The sequence below is a fragment of the Planococcus citri genome, chromosome 4 (genome assembly GCF_950023065.1).
Source record: "Planococcus citri chromosome 4, ihPlaCitr1.1, whole genome shotgun sequence".
Taxonomy (NCBI): domain Eukaryota; kingdom Metazoa; phylum Arthropoda; class Insecta; order Hemiptera; family Pseudococcidae; genus Planococcus; species Planococcus citri.
The window spans coordinates 56,079,948-56,103,839 of record NC_088680.1 but is presented as its reverse complement, the minus strand read 5'-3'; the positions used below and the strand labels follow the sequence as shown (position 1 = coordinate 56,103,839).

The following is a 23,892-nucleotide window of genomic DNA, read 5'->3' as shown; positions in this document are numbered from 1 at the left end:
GTTTTTTTATTTTTGGTGAGTTTTTAAAAATCAAATTTGATCTAAACATGCGAAAAAATCAAGTATTTAAATCAACTTTGGCGTGCATAAATATGATTAGTACTCGTCGGTGATCTTCTTGATCAATTACACACTTTTTTTTCGTAAATTGGTTCTGCTGATTCAGAACCACGGGTATAATTTCCCCACTGGATTATAATAAGTAGTCGGAAACTTTTAAAAATCTGTAATTTCCAAAACATGGTTGCAGGATGAGGCTCAAGAATGCCAAGAAAACTCCTTCAATCGATTCAGCATGTTAACAATGGAAAAGTGAAGTAGATTTCAGTTTTCCTGTTTCGTTATAGGTAAAAATCAATCATTTCATCTTTCAAAAACCTGCTGGGGGCTGCAGAACTGTTCAAAACTGTTCAAAATCGTTTCCAATCGATTCATGGAGCGATAAGAGGGGTGGGTCAGAAATATAAGACATATCAAATTTTAGCTTTCTACGTCAATTTGGTGAAATTTTGAGTAGGTACCTGTTTTTTATTGCACTTTTTTAAAACCTAAAATTTCCAAAATATTGTAGCTAAAGGCTCCAGAAGGGCAATCACCTCCAATCGAATTAGCATGTTGAAGTTGGGGTATAGTATTTTTTAGCTTTACGACTTCATAGGGTGTACTTTTCAGAAATTCTAAATTTTTGAAATCTGCTGGGGGCTGCAGAACAAGCTCAAAACTGTTCGAAATTCTTATTGAATCAATTTGGGCGCACGTAGGTCAATTTGGTTAAATTTTGAATTTTTTAAATTCGCCAAAAATCGAAAAACATACTTTTTAGCTCTCGAAACTTTAAATGGAGATGTATTTTATATGTATATTTCGATTCATGCCGGTTGGTTTAGTTCAGAAATTTTTTGAATTTTACTCACAAAAGTTTTTATAAATATTTTTGAACAAAGGATTTTTTTAGAATTTTTTTTTGAGAAATTTTTTAGAATTACCTACTTGAAACAGAGAGGCTATTCTGTAACGGGACATCCATATCTCGTATTTAAATTATTATCCTAGTTTTATAGTGTTTTACATATTTGATATTACTTATGCAAAACGTGCAAAAACGAACTAAGTAGGTAGTAGTTAGTAGGTAGGTAGGTACCTAATAAGAGATGAGAAAAAAAGAAGACGAGTTAACACTGGGTTGATAATGAAGCAAAGAAATTCAGAAGTAAATATGCCATTTTGAAAATCACTAATTAATGTACCTATTGTGGTTGAAAGAAGGTAAAATAGTACGTCTATCAACACTACACTAGAATGTCTCACCCGACCGTGACAAAAACTCAACACCTCTAAAAATAATACCTAGGTACTCATAGAGTTCGAGCAATCTTGAAAATAAACCACAGATGTAATTTGTTCTCATCCTTTTACCAACGAGAACGTGAACGATACAACTACGATAAAATAAAGTGATAACGCTTTCCTTCTGCTAGTAAGTCACACATTTTCATCCTCATCCTGCCGCTGGACAAATTTTGGGCGACCTTTATAGTAGGTACCTTATTCACCAACTCGTAGCAACAATAATGTAGGTTATACTCGTCGTCTATATAGCCTGGATATTTTTTTGCGAAAGGAAGAGAAGTATGCGTCTATCCATCTTGGAAAGTCAATACAATAAAATTTCCTTTCCATTAGGTAAAATTTGTGAGAAAAGTGTATCGTATAAATCATAGCGGTTCGATACACGAAAGTAAAGGATACCTACCGTCTTCCAAAAAAGGTTTATTTTTCTACGATGACATATCGAGTACCATTATAGTCGAACTCGAGCTGTTTTTTGACCTACCTATATGGTACAAGTAGGTATGTTAAAAAAAGGAATTGCACGCTGAAAAAAATACTTCCTTATGTGATTTCTAGGTAATTTTTCACTCAATTAAGTTGGTATGTTCTTAGAATTTTCAAATGTATGAGATTGACCATAACAAAACAGTTCTACGCTTCGTTCGGAGGTGAAATTAATTATGCATGCTTTAACATGGGTATTGGGTACGCACTTATATTTGCCATAAAATATCGCGAAGAAGGTGAAGAATTTGGCCAGACGATTCTGATCTTACCGCAATATTTTTTTTTTCATTTTTTTCTCGAGTAAATAATTATTCCACGATCGATGATTAACGATAACCGTACATATTTTGCGATTTCACGTGTTCTTACATCCTATGGACGTGTCCTCAATTTAGACATAGGTTGGTATTATTTGCACAAATGCGGGTGATGGTGTTTTGCCAGTTTTAGATGTTGTTGGTTATTCATGTATTACCGATTATTTGACGTGTGAGGCATCGGTGACAATTAGGTTGATTAATTTTATTCCAATAAATACATAGGTACCTAACGCTTACTCGATGGTTAGGAATGTAACAAATGATATAGGTACCTACTTGTTTAATTGTCGTTTTGCGTTCATGGGAATCAAATGATTATCAAGCTTCGAAATAAAAATAGAAATGAGTAGACAATTTTATTTCTAGGATGTTCAATTTTAAACGTTTTTCAAAAAGTTACAACTAGTCTAGTTGGGAAAGCCGTGACGAAAGGATTCCAAAAAAAAAGTGTGTAATAATAAAATGTTTAGTTCTTTGAATCAAAATTTATGCCTTTTCTGCTCCATGCAAAAGTTCGAACTTTAAAAGTTTGAAAATCATGATTATGAATCAAATTCAAAATGCTTTGAAGCAAAAATATCCTAATTAAATTCTCTAAAAAAATAGGTAATCTTTAATGTACTTTTTTTCACACTGAAAAAACTTCAAAAAGCTCGAAATTTATTGACCTCCTCTTTTCTCTAAAAAGTTCAAACTTAAATTGAAAATTAAAGAACAAAAATTTTGAAATTTTGAATTAATTTTTAATAATTTGCAATGTACCTATTATTTTCTAAGTTGGAAAAAAAAACGATTTTTGGAACTGGAAGATGAGAAAATCTTGCAAATTTCTAGAGCTCGAATTTTCAATACGTAGGTCTTTGCAAATGATTCATTAACACTTTTTGCTTGACATCTTCAAATTAACAAAGTTTAAAATCGACCCATATCCTGCCAAGTCCTTTAATTAAACTTCTTCAGTCTAAAAAAAATCAGTGTTTACCCATTTTGGCGAACGATTAGTTGCCCTTTTCCTCCTTCCTCTTTTCAATAGCTTGATTTGCCAAAAAAAATAGGCAACTCTGTGAGAAGGTTAATTTTAAAAGTTATTCATCCACACAAAAAAAGAAAAATACTTATTTAAGGAGAATATCGAGTCAAAATTTCTTCACTGTTCGTTTTCATGTTATTCTGATTCACCACCTTAAATTAGGTAAAGTTATTGTGGTAATGAATCATACATACTATGTGGTTGTAATATACCACCAAATTCTAGTCTTATTTCCAGGGATTTCATAATGTTGCGGAATAGTCTGGTCTCCAGTATTTCGCAACATTACGAAATATTGGTTACCTACCTTTAAATAGGAACCAAATCACCCCTGTTCTTTTACTGTTATATGAACACCTGCCCCAAACCCTCTGGATGAGCCTACATTGTCTAAATCCAGCTTTTAGCAAAATTTCATTCAAACTAAATGTTAAATAATTGACTTTTACGAGGCAATAAAATTACTTAGAAGTTAATTTCAAAGGGGGAAACAAGCGGAGCTATTTATTTCTACTGGCACACGAACAATTATTTCTGATCAAAAATAATAAACTCAAAAAGCAGTAAAATCTTATAATAAAGAGATACTTCCGCAAATTTTTTAATGTTTAGCAGATGATCGTGATTTTCTAAAGTAAAATTTATGCCTAACGGAAAAATTTGAAAAGAGACTCGTAAAAGTCAACAAACCCCTTTTAAACTGAATGAAAATTATGTTTAAAATCTCTTGTCTTGTGGGCCATTTTCAATAGCTATTGGAACCCATTAATTGACTATTGAAAATGACCCAAAAGACAAGATGGTCATCCAGGTGCCCAGAGTCTCCCTCTTATTTGTATTGTCTAATTTTGCCAATTTTTATATAAATACAAGTAAAGGAGGGACTTTTGGTCAGTTCATTTTCAAATTTTCAAGTGTGTACTAATTCTTGTTAAAGCACAGTTCATTTCCAATTTTTCATCAGTTCATTTTCGGATTTTCGAGTGTTAACTAATTTCTTGTTAAAACACAGTTCATTTTCGAATTTTCGTGTGTAATTCCAAGTTCTTCTTTTTGTGAGTTTTCATTAATATTTAAAGAAATCGCAAATTCATTTAATTTTCAACATTTTAAGGTTTATATTCAAGTTTTCGTGAATTTATTTAATTCTTTTCGTAAATATTTAAATTTTTCATTTTTACTATCATTTTTTCGAGAATTTGTTCATCTCTTGTCCATTGGAGCAGTGAGGAATCTATTCGATCTGTAAGTTTTAATTATAATTTTTTATTTAAATTATTTTAGTAAATTTTTACTGATTTTCTTGGTACATATTTTTACTTTTTAGCATTTTTAATATTTCCATTTTAATTTATTTTATAATTTGGTCAATTTTTATTTTAATTTCTAATATTTTTTCACAAATTAATAATTTTATAATTTTCTATTTTTTTTGTACAATAAATCAAAATTTCTATATTTTTGAAATTTTAATCATTTCTAATTGGGAATATAACATGGTAAATAAAGAATCATCAATCATTATGTAATAGGCATACGAGAACTCGAATTATAATACCTACCTACCGAATTTCTGTGCGAGGAATGTTTCTCTTACGTAACTGAATTAGTGATAATAAGATTGAGATACCTAATTATTACAGAAAGCACTCTAATCAACAATACCGTCACTCGATCTACCCTTTCACAAGTTGGCGAAATGCTAATGAAGAGCTTATATTTTGATGACACAGTGAAAAAATTAGTCTCTATAAAACTTCCACATTGTTTTTCAGAATAAAATCAATATTTAAAAAGGTGCTTACAATATTTGATGTGAAACCCTTTATTATTAATTGACGAATATTTATATACCTATATCTACTGCAAATATAAGATAAACTTTTGTGGTAGATTTGATAAAATTTTATTAACTTAATTTGGAAAGTTACCCAAAATATAAATGGCTATACCACATAATTTCCATCCTTCTGTCTGAATTTGATCGAAAATATGCAAATTTTTCTACATTTGCCAGCAGGAAGTTGGTATACTTACCTACTTGAAAGTCATTTCATAATTTAATTTTATCCTTCACTCTTTAAAGTTTTTATTTCATTTTATCAAATTACCTACCTACGCGAATATTCGGGAGTGATAAATTAAACGACATTAAATTCAAAATAATTCCATGGTTCGTCTACTCAAAACTGACAGATATTAAGATATAAAAACACGAGTTCTTTTTTCAATGAAACGAAAGGGAAAGTTTACCCTTTCGTAGTATATAATTACCCACTAGTACTTCACTGGTTGCATGTTTGCAAAGCCTAACAAGTGAAATGAGAAGCTCAAGACACGTACGAGTATAGGGAAAAATTTTTAAATTTGTAATTCGGGTAAACCTAACTTATATGTACATTGTTTTAACAATTTATTAAGTGATCGTTTTTTATGGAAACGACGTTGTATAGGTTTAATAAGTATCTGCGCAATATGGTTTTATGAATCTAGATAAAGACCGCATCCCTTCTATATAAATTGTGATTTTCAAAAGGTTATTGCACTTGGTCGATGGTTGAGGAAAAAAAACATTGCTGCTACACATGGTGCAGTGGGTGTGGAGTTCATTAGTAATAGGTTAATGTTGTGTGGAAGTTGGTGGAAAAATAACACGCGACGTGGTCACGCAATGGTATTCGTTCGATATATACGCGAGTAAATACAAAGTGTAGGTATAATACTCTTGGTGTAACAAAAAAATGTCAAGTTTAGGGAAAATTTCTCGAAAACTATTGAGTAAGATCGATGTCTAGACTACCTATAACAAGTGTTAGGGTTAATGTATGGCTTCGTATTGAAATGAAAACTCAATGAAGACGAATCAGTCTTAATGCAGGTCGATATGTACCTCTCTGCCTCTATATGTACGTCTACACAGGTACATATACGAGCAATCTCACTTTTTTATAAAAACGAAAACTCCAACTCCTGTTTATCGATTTGTTATACCAAATAAAATTGTTGGTTTTAAAAAATGCTCGTTTGATTGAAAATAAAAGTGAGCATTGTGCTGAACATATAAGTCCAAATCACATTGCTTAGATGTAAGTACCTATTTTGAAAATTTGAGAAAATATAATTATGCACGTAGTTGGTTTCCACAATTTTTAATCGATTTAGACTTTTTTTTAACACTGAAATAATGTCGTCTTGACTATACAGTTGGGAGACTTGTACTTATATCTGCTTTACGCTGTTTTTATACGTTGTATGTCGCATAAAAAGATAATGGGAATCGTCTACCGTGAATGCACCTGTTTTCTTGCGGTTGTTTTTTGTATCGTCGAAAGCACAGAAGTAGGTATAATGGATACGTAGACATGTGACGTGGAAAAAGTCATGATGGAAAATTTTAGTGTTTTATTCGGTAATGACATGACGAACGAAATAAATAAATGAATAAAGAAGGAAAGGAAGAAAGAGAAAAAAATACTGTGTAAACAAAGTGTTGGAAAAACCAAGAAAAAAATATTTTTGAATTTTACCATTTTCAGTGTCTGTGGTCCTAAGGTCAACCTGCAGCCATCTGAAATCTCAAAATCTGAAATCAGAAATCAGAAACCGGCCATCAGCCATCTGAAATCAGAAATCAGATATCAGAAATTAGCCATATCAGCCATCTGCAGCCAATCTGAAAATCTAAAAATCTCAATCTCGAAGTCTGAAATCTGAAATCAGAAATCTGAAACTCTGATATCCCAAAATAAGACATCTGAAATCAGACATCAGAAATCTGAAAATCTGATGTCTCAAAATCTCAACATCTGAAATTTTAAAAAAATGACATTCCAAAATCTCAAATCTCAAAATCTTAAATATCAAAATCTGAAATCTGAAATCTGAAATCTGAAATCAGAAATCAGAAACCGGCCATCAGCCATCTGAAATCTGAAAATCTAAAAATCTCAATCTCGAAGTCTGAAATCTGAACATCTCAATCTCGAAGTCTGAAATCTGAAATCTGAAATCTGAAATCAGAAATCAGAAATCTCAAAATCTGATATCTCAAAATCTTAAATATCAAAATCTGAAATCTGAAATCTGAAATCTCAATAAAATCTAAAATCTGAAAATCTGAAAATCTGAAATCAGAAATTCGAAATTCGAAATCTGAAAACGTGCTTTTAAAACCAAAATATTATTGTGTTGCAAGCACTTTAAAAATAAAATGGCTTGACTTGTCTAAAATCTCAATAAAATCTAAAATCTGAAAATCTGAAATCTAAAAAAACATTACAAAATCTGAAATCTCAAAATCTGTAAAATTTGAAATCAGAAATCGGGAAATTTTGATACCTCAAAATCTCAAATCTGAAATCTAAAAAAACGACATTTCAAAATCTGAAATCTCCAAATCTAAAAATCTAAAATCTGAAAATCTGAAAATCTAAAAATCTAAAAATCTGAAATCTGAAATCAGTAATCTGAAAATCTGATGTCTCAAAATCTCAAAATCTGAAATTTAAAAAAAATAACATTCCAAAATCTGAAATCTCAATATCTTAAATATCAAAATCTTAAATCTTAAATCTGAAATCAGAAATCAGAAACCGGCCATCAGCCATCTGAAATCAGAAATCAGATATCAGAAACTAGCCATCAGCCATCTGCAGCCATCTCAAATCTGAAAATCTAAAAATCTCAATTTCGAAGTCTGAAATCTGAAATCTGAACATCTCAATCTCAAAGTCTGAAATCTGAAATCAGAAATCTGAAACTCTGATATCCCAAAATCTGAAATCTGAAATCTCAATAAAATCTAAAATCTGAAAATCTGAAAATCTAAAATCTGAAATCTGACATCTGAAATCAGAAATCTCGAAATCTGATATCTCAAAATCTCAAAAACTGAAATCTCAAAATCTTAAATATCAAAATCTGAAATCTGAAATCTGAAATCTCAATAAAATCTAAAATCTGAAAATCTGAAAATCTGAAATCTGAAATCTCGAAGTCTCAAAATCTGAAATTTGAAATCAGAAATCTGGAAATTTTGATATCTCAAAATCTCAAATCTGAAATCTAAAAAAACGACATTTCAAAATCTGAAATCTCAAAATCTAAAAATCTGAAGAAATCTAAAAAAAAAAAAAAAAAAAAAAAAAACGTTTCAAAATCTGAAATCTGAAATCTCAAAATCTTAAATCTCGAAATATCAAATCTCAAAACCTTAAATTTCCAAAACTCGAAATCTCAAAATCTTAAATCTCGAAATTCCAAAATCTTAAATTTCCAAATCTCAATTCTCAAAATTTGAAATCTGAAATCTAATTGGGGGGAGGGGTGTTTTTAATTGTTAAATTATTACACCCTTGAAATCTCAAAATCTCAAAATCTGAACAGCCATCAATTATCACATCAGGCATCATTGGGAAAATCTTGGCACTTTGACTTAGACTTCAATTTTCCCACCGGATTTAGACATTTTAAAATTTTCAAGCAAATGAACAGAATTATTTAAATCAAGAGGGGAAAAAATGAAAAAATTTCTTTTGAAATAAATGAAGAAACTGATAAAAGACTCTGGAATTTCATAAAATGCCGTACCTAAAGATGGCAAAAAAAATACATATCGACAGATTTACTGAAGTTGTCCTAATTTGTGAGGTGTCATCAAAATCTGTGGCAATAATTTTAAAATATTATGTACCTACGTAAAAAATAAATACTTACTCGTAGATGATATTCAATGTTGGGAAACCCACTCAAAACTGGGAAAAATTTGCGGGAAAAACGAATAAATATAATTTTTTATTGAAATAAAGTTGATGAAAAATTGTCAATAAATGAAAAAATCAACTCACGTTTGCTAGAAAAGTACCTAGCAAAATTCATGGAAAAATCGTCATCAATTAAGTAATAAAAATTTAATGAAAAATTATTTTTTATTGAAATAGAGGTCATGAAAAGTTGTTAATGAAGTAAATGGAAAAATCAACTCACATTTTCTGGGAAAGTAAGTACCTACCTACATCTAGCAAGATTCATGGAAAAATCGTCATAAATTATTAAAAATTGAATGAAAAATAATTTTTTATTGAAATAAAGTTCATGAAAAATTATTAATAAAATAAATGGAAAAATCAACTCACATTTGCTAGAAAAGTACCCACCTACCTATAGCAACATTTATGGAAAAATCGTCATAATGAATTAATAAAAATTAATGCGTGGTATCGTCCAAATAACGTGGAATTGTTGTAAATACACAGAGAACATTTCTAAATCTACATTAAAATAATGAAAATTGATCGATAAGTAAAAAATGAAAATTAGGTATGGAATAAAAATTGGGGAAAACTGATTTTAAAATAATGAGACAATATCAGTGTTGGTTTATTGTGCATAAACAACAAAAATTTGAAGATGACAATTTTTTATAAATACCTAAGTACTTAAATGGTGGTAAAATGTAAAAGTTGACTAAAAAATATCTTCATAATGACGAAATCAGTGTCGATGATGTAAAGGATGAACGCAGCAATTTTCTGGGAGGGAGTTGAAAATTAATTTGAATTTGAAATGTATGTACTTATTTTCACTGCTAGCATCACGATTTGAGAATGACCTTTTGACGCGAGTGAAAAAATGTGCATTTTTTGGATCTAAATTTTCTGAGAAAAAACTCCATAAAATTATAGCAGAGCTTTAGTTGACAGGTTTTGAAAATAAACGTTTAAATTTAAAAAAAAAAAAACACTGACAAGTTAATTACTGCAGTCAATAGGTACCTCAAATGTATCAATCAGGCTTACTTTTTTCAAAACCATTAACGTACCCGCTCACAAAACATGCATGTGGGAACAAAGCTAACTATAAACACATCTGTCGAACTGTGTAGGTATATAAGCCTTTTGAAAATTGAAAAAAGTAGTATTTTTTCGTCTGTTGGTAAACAATATATCCAATTAGCAGGAAATTAAAACTAAATTCGAAGATAAATTGGTCATTCACTCATAGAGAGAATAATTATTACAGTCTGCTTAACCGCATATAAGCAATAAGCATGTTTTTCTGGCACCCATCCAACCAGCAACAGAGTAAAAAATATATGATCTGTACTTGTGTAGTAAATACTTCTGCATAGAATCTAAACATTCCGTTTTGTTTATTTGTTTACAGCGGCGAAATTCCGTAGTCACGTTTCATCAAAATCGTTAAAAGAAACGCACCAGTTATTAAAAAGCAAATTGGGGAAACGCCATTTATCAAAATCAGCTTCCGAATTGAGGCATCGAGGAGATACTGCCAAGTTCACCAATCAACAAGCGTCAACGTCGAATGAAAGTGCTAACGTAGTCCTGCAACAAGAATCGCCGAGTCGTCACGCTACCGTTATTCAAAAAACGCAAGCATTCTTCGCCTCCCTCAAGGTTAGAGGCGGAGGTAATCGTTTCTTTTGATCTTATTTTCAGGTTACAATCGCCCGATGGTACTATCTTGTTTTGAAATGCAAGTGCCAGAGATGCAGATAGACACCATGTGGTAATGAATTCGGTTCTGTCGACTTGCATTACCTATGCTTATAAGGAAGGTTTACCTAGGTTTACCTAGGTTTACCTCTGAGATGAATTTTTTTGAGCAAGAAATTCCTTTAATTGGAGTTTTTGGGGTTTTGAACTTTCCTCAGCTGCATTCATTTCAAGTTGATGAGGTCAAGGCTGAATTTTAGGGATGGAATTGACGATAATATCAATTCGAGGGCACAGAGTTTGAATATTCAGTTATTTTTTGAGTACGACTTTTTAGGGCTTTCTTCTGCCCTTATCACTATTTTGAAAAATATTGAAAAATTATGAAAATGTTGTGTGATTTGTAGATTTCTATTATCCCTGAATCGTATATTTTTCTCATTTGAAATTTAGGTCTCTTTTATTCGATTGATCTAATTGTTCATTGTTGATTTTATAATAAATAATATTCCCGGTTATTTTCATGCAATAGGCCTATAACCCTTTCAACAAAAATGACCTCGTTTATTGCACGTTTTTATTTTACGCGATAGTCAACTCATTACGATAAGATTACATCTCCACCGACCTTTTTTTTCAACTTTTCGCACGTTTTCAAAAAATTAATTTTTCATTATTCCCTCGGCTGGAAAAACACCTTTTCTGTCGCCAACAGCATTTTTATCGCTAACTAAAAATTACATATTATTATACCGGCTGGTTTAAAACTTTGTAATATTATTTAAACGTAGTGGTTTATTCATTCATAGAATAGACCCGGATTAAGTATTTTTGCATCTTGCCTAGCTTCTCATCTTCATACCCACTGTAATTAGGTCGGTTTATGTATGCGGTTTTGCAAGTTAACCTACGTAGAAATGTTAAGCTGCAAGAGAATTACCTACTGTACCTTAAAGCTAGCTTGAAAGGAAAAATAAATGCTGCAGCACTGAGCCCACAGCGCAGAAAAATTCAAAAACCATGTACCTAATTTGAAATTTTTTTAATAAAGCTGAGTGCACATTTGTCATGCTTAAATTAAGCATGGCTTTTTTAATCATTGGTGAATTTGAAGAAAAAAAAAAGTTTCAAACTTTTCGTCGCGTTGCTTTTATTTTTACATACGTTTCGAATTAAAACCAATGCATAAACCGAGATAAATGTTGGGAGACTTTGCCTTTTGTTCGGTGAAATGAAAAAAGGTATATTTTTGTGTCTGGAAATCACATATATTTTACTGATGGTAGTTTTTTCTTTCAATTATTCACGCACGAGTGGGCCTTTGAAGAAATATATGTATATGTAGGTAGAAGGAGTTGAGGTTTATGTGTGCCAGGTGTTTTTTTCACTGTAATGGGAGTTTTTAGTTTTTATATGTTTGTATTGGAAATTTGCTGAATTTGAGCGGAAGCCTTTGTGAAATTCGTCTGTGCATTTTACATGAAAGCTCATGCAGAGGAGGTTACGGGAGGTGAGAACCCCCTCGTCGTGGCAAAATTTTCAGACCGCCCTCACGATCAACCTGAATTTGTACCATATTCGTCAAATTTTTTCATGTATTTTTATTGGAAAAATCGAATCGCGCTATTTTGGGAGCCCCTGGGCCTTGACTGTCTTTTGGGGTGACTACGATGAGCTTAAATAATTGTGTCTATAGACTAATATCAACTCAAAAAACATTGAGTAGGTACATGATTTTTGCAAATTCAGCAAAATTAAAATCTTTGATTTTTTTCCTACTCTTAATGGATTAGCACATTTTTTTCCGAATTGCGGGAAAGAATCACACCATCTGATGAAAATGAGTATGATACATGTAATTTTTTGTATTTAAATCACCTTTAGTTTTTTACTAAAATACCAGTAATTTTTTTTACTAAATTTCCAGTAATTTTTTTTTACTAAATTTCCAGTAATTTTTTGGTAAATTATTTTTTTGGTAAATCACCAGTAATTTTTTTGGTAAATTACCAGTAATTTTTTTGGTAAATTACCAGTAATTTTTTTGGTAAATTACCAGTAATTTTTTTGGTAAATTACCAGTAATTGTTTGGTAAATTATCAGTAATTTTTTTTATAAATTACCAGTAATTTTTTACTAAATTACAAGCATCTTTTGTTAAATTATTTACCAGTAATTTTTGATAAATTGCAAGTGATTTTTTTTTGTAAATTACTAGTAAATTTTTTGTAAATTAGGTAACTTTTTGGTAAATTAACAGTAATTTTTTTGTTTGCGTTATTTTTAGGCCTGTAGCCAGGATTTTTTCAGTCAGGTCACATGAAATTGTAGTTAGGGCATTAAAATTTACCAAAATTTATGAGTTGTTGGGGGGGGGGGTCACAAATTTTGAATTTGGTTAATAATTTCAGCAATCAGTCATTGTAAATGTAATATGTAAAATATGTACCAATGAAAGAGAAATTTATTGAAAAACATGCGCCAAAACATTACACAGGCTTGTAGGAACCACTCAAGTTTTGCGGTTGCTCCAAAATCAAGGTCTTTGTTTAGAGCTTTTAAGTGGTCCAGTTCAGTCTGGTCATTCTGTTCTACATTTTTTGTCTTTGTGGGTCAGTCCGGCCCCATTCTGACCAGAAATTTTTAGAAAAAAACTTCTTAACACATTAAATGAGTTGAAAAATGGAATTTTTGCTTTCAGAACATTGAAACTTTGAAAGAAATTGAATCATAATGGAAATTTATTTGAAATAGGCACCTAAAATGGCATTTTAAATTTGAAAAATTGAACATAACTGAGGTCCAAACCGCAGTCATTGGTCCAATTTTTTAGAAACATCTTTGGTCTTGGTCTGTCCCTAGTATTTTTTCTGAAGAGGGTCATCTGTTTGATTAATATTTACATATATTTGAAGAGCTCTATTCCAAAGTGGGTTAAGTCATTTTTTTCACCAAAAAATGCGTTTAAAATTTTTGTTGCTAAAATTTGTTCTGTTTCAAAAGGTCGGTGAACCTTTCCTTTCTTTGGACATTGAACAATTGCTTGTAGAAAAAATCACTTTGAAAAATCGATGACTTAACTCACTTTTGAAGTAAAAATCTCTGTAAAACATGTTTTTTTTTTTTAAAAATGACTTAACCCACTTTGGAATAGAGCTCTTCATTTATTTTAGAGGTCTCAGGTCCAGTCAGGTCCAGTCGGTCTTGTTAGCATTTTCGGGTCTGGTCGCAGTCATTGGTCCAGTTTGTTGTAATTCGACAACCAGTCAAAATATGAAGCCGATTTGTTCGTTATTTTCATTGTTTGTTCATAAAGACTGCGTGTAATCGAGTGAACAAATTTAGTTGCACTACGCTTATGTCCCGCAACCTGCTCCCATCTAAACTTCAGACGGGGATTTCTCCGTGAATTTTCAAAATTCTTCCAATTTTTTTTCACCAATACCTACTGATATTTCATCTATGAAATCGAGGGTATGTAGCCATATTTTCTAATTATGCTTTTCCAACAGAGATGTGAGCATCTAAAGTACCTCCATTCAATTCCCTATCATAGCCATTAAATGTCCTAAATCAAAAATATCTCGACATACCCTCGCTTTTGAATGTTTTTTGAGCAAAATAAATCAAACTCCAGGAAAATCTGTTCAATAGTTTTGGCACAATCCCCTTTCAAAGTTTACCATTTTTCATTAAAAAATCTTACAGACTTGCTTCTCGCTAGTAGCTTCTAGCGAGTTGAAAATTTTTTACACTGGTTCACATTAAAACCTGTAGCGAGTTGAATGAGTTGCTGGTGTACTGGCATGACGTCATCATTGCTCCTCCCACTTACACATTATCAAGTTTTGGGGTGCGTGCGCAGACTAAGTTCAAGATCAATCGGGTTGTGCTCGCTATACGCTACTATTTACACCCGAATCAACTTGATACCAGCCACTAGCAGGTTTAGCCGGTATTTTCACCAGATACCCATTAGCGGGTAGCGTAACCGTTTTCAGCTCTGATACCTATCTTTGCCAGTTTCAAAATTGAAATTATATAATAGGTGAGTACTTCTGTTTTCAATCAAATTGAACAACGTTGAATTATTTAAAAATCACTCCTGAATTTCAGTGGTCAGCATATCCAAAATTTTGAAATAAAGTCCTTTACACTCGTCTTTCATCACTTTGCTCGTGAATAGCAGAACTCTTAGATAAAACAAAATCACTGTACCTACCGCTCCTTTTCTTTGATTTTACGTTTGCTACTGGGACAACTTCACAACTTGGAATACTAAATGTTTGTCAGTGCAGCCAGTAATAGGGATAATGTTGAATGCAAGGCAGTATTTAATATGCAATTATTTTGAATGCAAACTTGCAAAAAATTAAAAAATGATTTTGAAATTTGTTTGAAAGAGGAGAAATTTGCGAATTCATCCAACCAGGGCAAAGCGTTTTACCAACCCTGGCTGGCTGCCCTTATGCTGAGGATGGGCCTGGTTATTTTGGCATTGAAAAAGTTTTTTAATCTGTTTAAAATTTTGTTTCAAAATGCAAAATTATCTGTCATAGATGCTTTAAAGAAGTGTCATTGATGTTACACTGGAAAACGATTTTTATTATTTGAAACTTCACTACATAGGTACATGGATACTTACTCCATCTTTGATCCATAATTTTTTGAACAGTCCTTTCTACATTCACAATTAGTAGGTAATGATTAATTATACCTACTCCCTTGTTCCCTACCCATTTTCCATCGAGACTTCGGAGAAAGCCATGCTTCATTTTTTATTCTAGTAATCTCGCCATCGTCGCATTAATTGCTTAAACGCGATTGCCGGGCAACAAAAATGTACCATAGAGTTCTTCGTTATTCGTACAAAATAAAGTGATCGATTAACGTGCATTAGTTAATGGTTTCAAGCAGCTAAAAGCTTAAAATTATCACCATTCCATTCTGATCAGCTATTTTTAATACCACTCAGCCCTTATCCCGAAAACTATCGCGTTAAACAGCAACCATTTACGCTTCATTATTTTCACGTTAATTTCGAGCAATTTTTAATAGGTAACGTAGAGAAACGTTACTTATTAGAGTAGAAAAAATAAAAAATTATCGAACGTGAGAAATATTAAGTATAAAGTTGATTCGCGATGGGGAAAATTTGCTTTCACCGTTAACTAAAACAAAATTTCAAGTGAGTAAATTTTCATCGTGAAAGCTGTTCATAAATTATACGAATGATTTATTATGCGTGTAAAATTCTCTAAAAGGCTGCACCGTTTACGCGCAGTCGTAAAATTGAAATGATTTTCATACTTTAACTAAACGTAAGCTGACTAAAATAACCATAAAAAAACTGCAAAAATAAAAATTACCAACACGAGGGTTTTAAAATGCGTGCATTGTCGCGTGCAATGCATATATTTAATTAAAATGTTCTGATAAAATATATACCTACCTACCTTTATAAGGAAGATACCTATTTACCTACTCAAAATTTTCCCTTCCTGACAAAAAATACTTTCCATACTTTTCGTCCATATATGAAAACATCAATTTTGTTTAGGTGTTGGTGCAAAATTACTCGTATATGCTTAACAGTTGACACGAGGCCTTGTTCATTATTTCATTAATATTTAACGACAATTCTTAAACGTCAAAAATATCACAAAACCGTGGGTAACCTTCGTCTTCAAACTTTCCTCTATTTTTACCTACGTGCTCGTATTTATAAGCTTTCCTGTAAAACCGCTACCAGTCTATATTCTTTAAACGCATAACGTTGGGAAATTTATAAGAAAATATCTACTGTCATTTGTCTGTAAACTTTTAAAGCATCTCATCTCATCCAAAAACTTTCTTTATTGTCAATTATTACGCGTGCCAAAGTTTAACTTGAATACATTTTTATTTTGATAGCTGATTTTCGACGTACAAATGGATATGTTCGTTTTGTATTATTCGAGTAACTCATTCAAAGCCCTATTTCCTCTGTAATATTACATCACGTATAATAAATTCATCTTTGCTGTGGAATTTTCTACGAAATGAGTCCCAACAATAACGCGTATGCGTTACTTTCGAATGATTGATTTCGAGTCAAATGTACCTACGCTATCTAAGAAATATTGTTTGGAAATTTCACTCATACTATTTCCAAGTGTTTTGTCGGATTTGTTAATGAGTTTCCATTATGTTCTTATAGTTTTGTATCTTGAAAGTCACGGAGACAGTCGATGATTGTTGAATTGTTTTTATTGAAAGTAATAATGGACAAAACGTGTCGCTAATGTATGAAATAACGTCAAGTTTTTATGGTCGTGGGTTACCTATTTATTTTGGCCATGTAAGTATATTTTTTCACTTATCGACAACAGGAAGAAAACAGTTTTTAATCATTAATTTCATTTCGTCATTTCTATAATAAGGAGGTATACCTATTTAATTTTTTTAAAAAAATTATTTTTAAAAATAATATGAAAGCATTAGGATCAGGGTTGAATTTTTTTCTTGGCTCGAATTCAAAGCTTATTTAGAAATTAAGTAGATGGGACTCTCGTGTAGTTACCTGCCGACAACCTACACGTACCCACAGACGCTTATTGGCTGATTTTATTGGAAATTTAATCCTATTATCGTGATTTTATTATTTGGTATGTTCATCTGTAAAGCTGCCAGGCAAATATAATACCATAAACGACGTTCAAAATCGATATAAAACATCCCCAAAGCCTACTTGTAGAATCACATAATGTTAGTTTAGGGAGAAAACGGAGATGACGTAAAAATACCAGAGAAGAAACTGCATGATTTGATATAATGAACCAGTCAGCTATATAAATAAAATTACCTATCGTTAGGGTAGAATAAATTCAATTAGATTAACGGGTACGATGTCTTCCAGATTATATAAGGAATTCTTCGCATGTAGATTTTCTACGTTCGAATATGTCTTTGGGTTGGGAATTTCTGAATATTATGGGCTTCTACGATGCTGCAGGGGGGGAGCTGTTGCGTTTTTTGTTATAAACATACCTTATGTGTGTGTGTGGCAAATATTCCGTGGAGGGGAGAGGCACATTTATTTAAAAAATTCGCTCAAATTTTTTCTATCTACTTATGTTAATTTGCAATTGTTACAACAAAAAAGGGAGTTGAAATTTGTAGGTAACAGAAAAAATTATTTTAATAAAATTTAAGGCATTGAAATTCTCTTGAACAGTTCATTCAAAGTAAGGTATTATAGGAATATTACGAGTGGGTTAAACCAAACAAACGGATAGAGGAAGTTAAACAATCGAATCCGGGCAAATTTTGCAATTTGATAGCCCAAGTTTTGAAAATCTTTCAGGCGCCAGAGCGGCTGTAATCGAAAACAAATTTCCAAGTGTCTACAAAAACGAGCCAAAATATCATTGCAAGAGCTATATAGAGCCGGAAAAGTCGTGAAATTTTATTTAATACAATCCGACGAGCAGACTAGACCACGATATAGATAATTTTATCCTTATCACGAGTCCTTTTCTGTAAGAAATATAATTGTCAGGCAACAAAGTTTCAGTTTGCACTGAAAAGAAAATTTTATTAATCGAATGTGAAACTTTCGGTAAAATTGTAATTGTTTAGATATTACTGATTACGTTTAAATGTGTTGTGTTGAAACTGAGCTATGGTTTACTTACCTACCTACCCACTTAATGATAATATGAATAATTACTCGAATCTGGGAAAAACGTTTTGGCGAACTTTCAAATTTAACTTTTGTATGAAAGTTTGACGTCATTTTACGTACAAACCTGCAAATGAAAACACTTGAAAGTTTATTTGAATTAATAATTTGAGCGTTCAACTTGTATGAATTTTCGATACATACGACTGAATATAATGTATTTTCAAAGTTTCGCATTATTCGTAGGCTGAAAGATGTGTCTAGACCTCAAAGAAGTAGGATAAAAACACGGTTCCCAACCTTGACATTTTTTTTTTTTAATAGGAAAATATTTAGATTAAGTTGATTAATATGAAACATCAATAGAATAATAATCAATGAAAATTACTAAAAAAAAGTATTAAATTTTGATAAAATTCGAAAAAAATTAGGTACGTATGGAAAATTTTGAAAACATGTTAAAATGATATGAAAATACAAAAAAAAGCATTAAAATCAAAAAAAGAGAACATTTCAATGAAATTTTCTGAAAATAGTATTAAAAAAATCTGTTTAAAAAATATTAAATAGCTATAAAAACACATCAGAGTCATAAAATCAATGATGAATTACCTTCCCAAAAATGATGATATTTTAATGAACTTGAGTGAAAATTCCATAAATACATGTTAAATCATCCAAAAATTATAAGAAAGCTTTAAAATCAATAAAAATTGATAAGAAGTGATGAAATTTCAATAAAATTTGGTAAAAATTGTGTTAAAATGTGTTAAATTATTGATAGGTGTAAAAACCACAAAACAAGCCTCAAGGTACTAAAAAGTGATATTTGTACATATTTTAATGAACTTTGACAAAAATAACATCATCAAGTTTTTTTTTTTTAGTTTTATTATTATTTCTCAGTTTGGACTTTGTGGTAGCCCAAAAACACAAAACAGCCTCAAAATCAAAGAAAATTTCCAAACAAAAATTATGGCAGTCATTTCGATGAAATTTGACAAAAATGGCATGAAAAGGTGATTAAAACATGGTAGGCCCTACTTTACTCAAAATGACACTAAAAAATGATCACAATAAATGAGAAGTACTAAAAAAAGTAATGACATTTCAAAGACATTGGATAAGAATTGAGTAAAAAATTGTTAAAATGATAAAATAAAATAAAAACACGAAAAAATCAATTTTAAAAAAAACTATCAAGGTGAGAACATCTTACCGATATTTGACAAAATTGCCCGAAAAGGTCTTTAAAAACGTGTGGAAATTATACAAAAAAATAATCATTATTGAAGTTGATGAAAATTACCAAAATTTATAGATACAATTTTAGTGAAAGGTAAAACTTTACATAAAAAATGTTAAAAGTGAGAAGTTGACAAAAAAAACAATAAAAATTCATTTTTAAAAAAGCGATAAAATTTCAGTGAAATTTGGTAAGAAAATTGCAGGAAAAATTAGTGTTTAAAACAAAGAATAAATCCAAGGAAAAGGTTTACAAAATTGGTACTTGATCGATCAAAAAAATGGCAAAGACTATAAAATTATGGTTCATAGCTGATGCTTGAGATGCTTAATTTATTTTATCCTTTTTTAATAATAAGTTTCCTAACACTGGAAAATCCAAAAATTAGTTGGAGGCTTGAGGATTTGGTTGATAATGAATTATGAACTGAGTAGGTATAACTTCAGTTTTCAACACTAATTTGTCCGGTTTTTTTTTTGTTTTTTTTTCAATAATTTAAATTTTCAAAAAATTCTCCAAAAATCAAAAAATGAAAATCAGTTTCTGAAATTAGGCATGACCACGTAATTTTAAAATACTTTACAACTTAGAGGTACCTACTAAAGCTAATTTGGACAAGTTTTAGGACACTTTTTGAAAATTTGGAATTTTCAAAATGTGACTGGAGGCTTCAGAATGTCTTGAAATTACTTTTAATCGACTCAGTATGCTCAAAGTAGATTGTAAAGTAAATCTGAGATACTTAATCTTTCTTTATGGGATCAAATTTTGTAAAAATTCCAATTTTAAAAACCTGCTGGAGGTTAATCTTGAATTGCTTTAAATGGTTGGGAACTATTTCTAATCGAGGGGAGAAGCTCGAAAATAGTATTCAAACCGAATTTAAACGTTCCAAGTCAATTTGATAAAATGAGATATTTTCACATTTTCAGCCCAACAATTAGTTGGATTTTCAAAAATTTACTAATAATCAAGAAATGCACTTTAAAACTTGAAATTTTGGATAGAGGTGTATTTATGAAAGCTCTTTCAATTTTGCTTTGCCCGATTCAACATATTTTTGATTTTTAGGACGCCTTCCTTATGAGTTATTTTTTCCAGAATTTCTTTTCAATCCTGTTTATTTGTAGATTACTTGGAAGATTTCCACTCGTTCGGCTCTATTTTGAGCCTTTTTTGGCTGAATAATATTACAGTTGACACGTGAGTGAAATTGTCCAGTAAAAATATACCCTCTTCATCCTCTCAAATAATCTCAGAACCAAGTCTCGTAAAGTAAAACATGCTAAAATAATACTTACCTAAAATGTTTGTGCTGCTAGCCCTACTCCTACCAGTGGCGGACTGGCCTATGATTACCTGGCGATCACCAGGGGCCCCTTGGCGTCTCGGGACCCCTGGGGTCATATTTAAATTTAAAAAATAATGATATTTTCAATTTCTCCAATAAAAATTTTTGAAAAATTTTGCCCTCGCTCCGCTCGGGTCAGTTTTTTTTTATCTTTTGCTTATTTAAAAATCTAAATGTTCAATTTTAGTAGGTACATTCAAATTATAAAATTGTATGGTCGAAAAAATAAACTCATCAGTCACCACAAAAAACATTGTTTTTTACCTCTCAAAAAATTTTTTTTTCAAATTGAGATCGAACTTTTATAAAAATCTATTAAGTAGGTATTCAAATTTCAAGAAATTTTCTTACAAAAAAAAACACCACACTTTTCACTTCAAAAAACATTGATTTTCTACTTCTCAAAACTTGCTTTTGCTCTCACTCCGCTCTGAGCATGTTTGCTATTCATTTTCAAATTTGAGATTTTTAAAAAACAGTCATTCAAGTTCTATAATTTTGAGCTAAAAAAGTGAACAAATTTTTCTTTTATTTCTCAAAATACGAATTCTTAAAAGCTTTTGTCCATGCTTTGCTTGGGTCAATTTCTATCTCTTCTCTAAACCAAAAAAATCCATTTTTGAAACTCCATACTTACATCCAAAAGGAAAAATAAGAATTTTTCATGAGCCCAAATGCGAATGATATCTATTGACAAAATTGTCATTTCATCTTTTATTTCCCTTTAAAAACTTGCCATTTTATTCGGTAAAATTGGTATTTTTTTCTTATGGTAAATTTTTTGCCCACCTCCCTCAAAAAATCTCCTCTTTTTTGTTACCATATTAGAAATATTTAATAAACAGACGAAAGCAAAAATCAATTGCACAACTTAGATTCAAGTATCCAAACCTGAGAAAAAAACAGTACGAGAAATATTCTCAAGGGGGAAGGGGAAAATGTTGGGGGGCCTCCCATTCAGTGCATCCACCAGGGGCCCCGAACCGACCCAGTCCGCCACTGACTCCTACCATATGTTTTAAAATGTAATTTGAAAACCCTTAGGCCCACGAAATGTACCCAAACCTACTTACATTAGGTAGGTACCTAATTTTCATTCGAGTTTAATTTCGACTTTTTGCTAATATGTGTTCACCGAAGCGACCATGTTGACGTATTAAGCAAAGCAAGAAAAAGCCCCTAATGAAAACATTTTTGCAAGATTCTGCGTCGAGCGAGTTGATTAAAAAGTAATTTTGAAATTCAACATTTCTTAGTTGGCGTTGATCTTGAATAAAATATAACCCAACGAGACGGTTTGTTAAACGAAGGTACCTATTTTTCAACATCGAAATAAGTATACCTATATCGCATCGTGTGCTTATTTCGAGTCGTGAGAGAAAAGCAGAATCAGAGACGATGAATATTTTAATACGGCTCAAATCTGGAAAATTTGACGACAAATAATTCATAAGACGATGAAATAAAGAGTATAATATCTCATAATTTCGAAAAACTTATTCGTTGGTGTGTTTATTTTTGTACAGGAGAGATGGTCGAAAAGTCGCTGTCGTGATAAGCAGAATTCAAAGTCACCTTCGGAGAAAGACTATTACTACGAAGGAGGCGATGGCATTTGCGAAGAATTCCAAGCCATAAGTGACGATTCGCCGAACAAAGTACGTAAAGTGTATGGCCATTATGAAGTCGGATACAGTACAGATTACGCAGCTGATAATTCATCCGATCATAGCAGCTCAGCAACACCTCTTTCGCAGTCACCGTTTCACAGGGCAATACAAAAAACAACGTCTTCCTTATCGCAAAAATTAGGTGAGTTCGATCGAGTCGAGTCTATTTCACGCCGAATTAATTTATCGCCCATCGAAGAATTTTACGACAACGCAATAAATAGAAAGTCACCATTCGCTCGTATTCCCAAAATCGTACGCTTTTTCTTTCAACGCAAATATAACAAAATCGAAATAAAAACAGAGCAGTGTTGTTTATCCAAAGAAACTCGAATGTTTCGACGAAAATACCTATACCAACTTCTATTTAATGCTAGAAAATAAGGGAGAGGAAAAAAAATATACGTCAACGTATGACCTACCTAGATACCTACGTTTGTAATTTACGACTGAATTTCAACTCGGTTGTCAAAATTGCCACCATTTTTCGTATCAAAAAGCTCGACGATACGTCGACTACAGGTTTTTTGACATTTTGTCACATTTCCAACGCGCGAGATAAACTGGATTTTTATATCGAAATCGGCTATACCGACGTACCGTGTAACTAAAAAGAAATATTTCACGTACCTAATCGAAAAATTTTCTCAATTTTTTCCCCATAAATAGAACGAAATAAATGAGATTTTATCTAAAACTTTGATAAATATTTCACAACGACGGAAGTACTTATGTACCCCTCGAAGGCTCGAAAATAAAACTCACTTTGTAACTTTCAAACAGTTTTAATTAAACTTTCAACTTGTTGAATTATCACATTATCGTATATTTTTGCCAGCTCTAGAAATAAAAGGGTACCATTATCTTTCGCGTATTTTACTGGATTAGGTTGGCAAAAAAAATGAACGATTTGGCGAAAAATTAGCCTAAAAAAAATGGTACGAATTATGACGATGAATAACTTTTTTCTTGCGGTGTATTGGACGATATCTATATACAGATTCTTTCGGTTTCTTACTTCATCCATCTTATGTGGTAGACAGATAGAAAGTTCTACAGGTAAAGGAAGCACTTAAAGTGTCAAAACGTCAATGAAATCTATTAGCGTCTTTAAAAGCTCAGAAACACGCCATTTCAATTGTCTATATATCGAAGTTTTGAAGCTTTTGACGATGCTTGCTTTGTAATTTTCGTCGATAGCTCATTTATGAAAAAAAAAAAAAAAAAAAAAAAGTAGCTCTTGTATTTTGTTGATCAGTTTGCTTGAGAATTGAATTGCGGGTATTTTTCAGTAGAGAGGTGTGAATATATTTATGTC

General features: G+C 31.4%; 1 protein-coding gene across 7 annotated transcripts in view; it reads left to right on the top strand.

Annotated features, from left to right (window-relative positions):
• Mctp (multiple C2 domain and transmembrane region protein) overlaps nucleotides 1-23,892 on the top strand; it is an 87,737-nt gene that overhangs the window by 45,655 nt on the left and 18,190 nt on the right. For 3 of the 7 annotated variants that reach the window (XM_065363962.1, XM_065363963.1, XM_065363961.1), the window contains exons 2-4: nucleotides 10,354-10,617; nucleotides 16,844-16,984; nucleotides 22,431-22,716. In XM_065363962.1, coding sequence (XP_065220034.1) covers nucleotides 16,928-16,984; nucleotides 22,431-22,716 — 343 coding nt within the window. In that variant the 5' untranslated portion in view covers nucleotides 10,354-10,617; nucleotides 16,844-16,927. Of the gene's footprint in view, nucleotides 1-10,353; nucleotides 10,618-16,843; nucleotides 16,985-22,430; nucleotides 22,717-23,892 lie in introns of those variants that run through there. The other 4 variants (XM_065363960.1, XM_065363959.1, XM_065363964.1 and 1 more) reach the window with 3 other exon arrangements.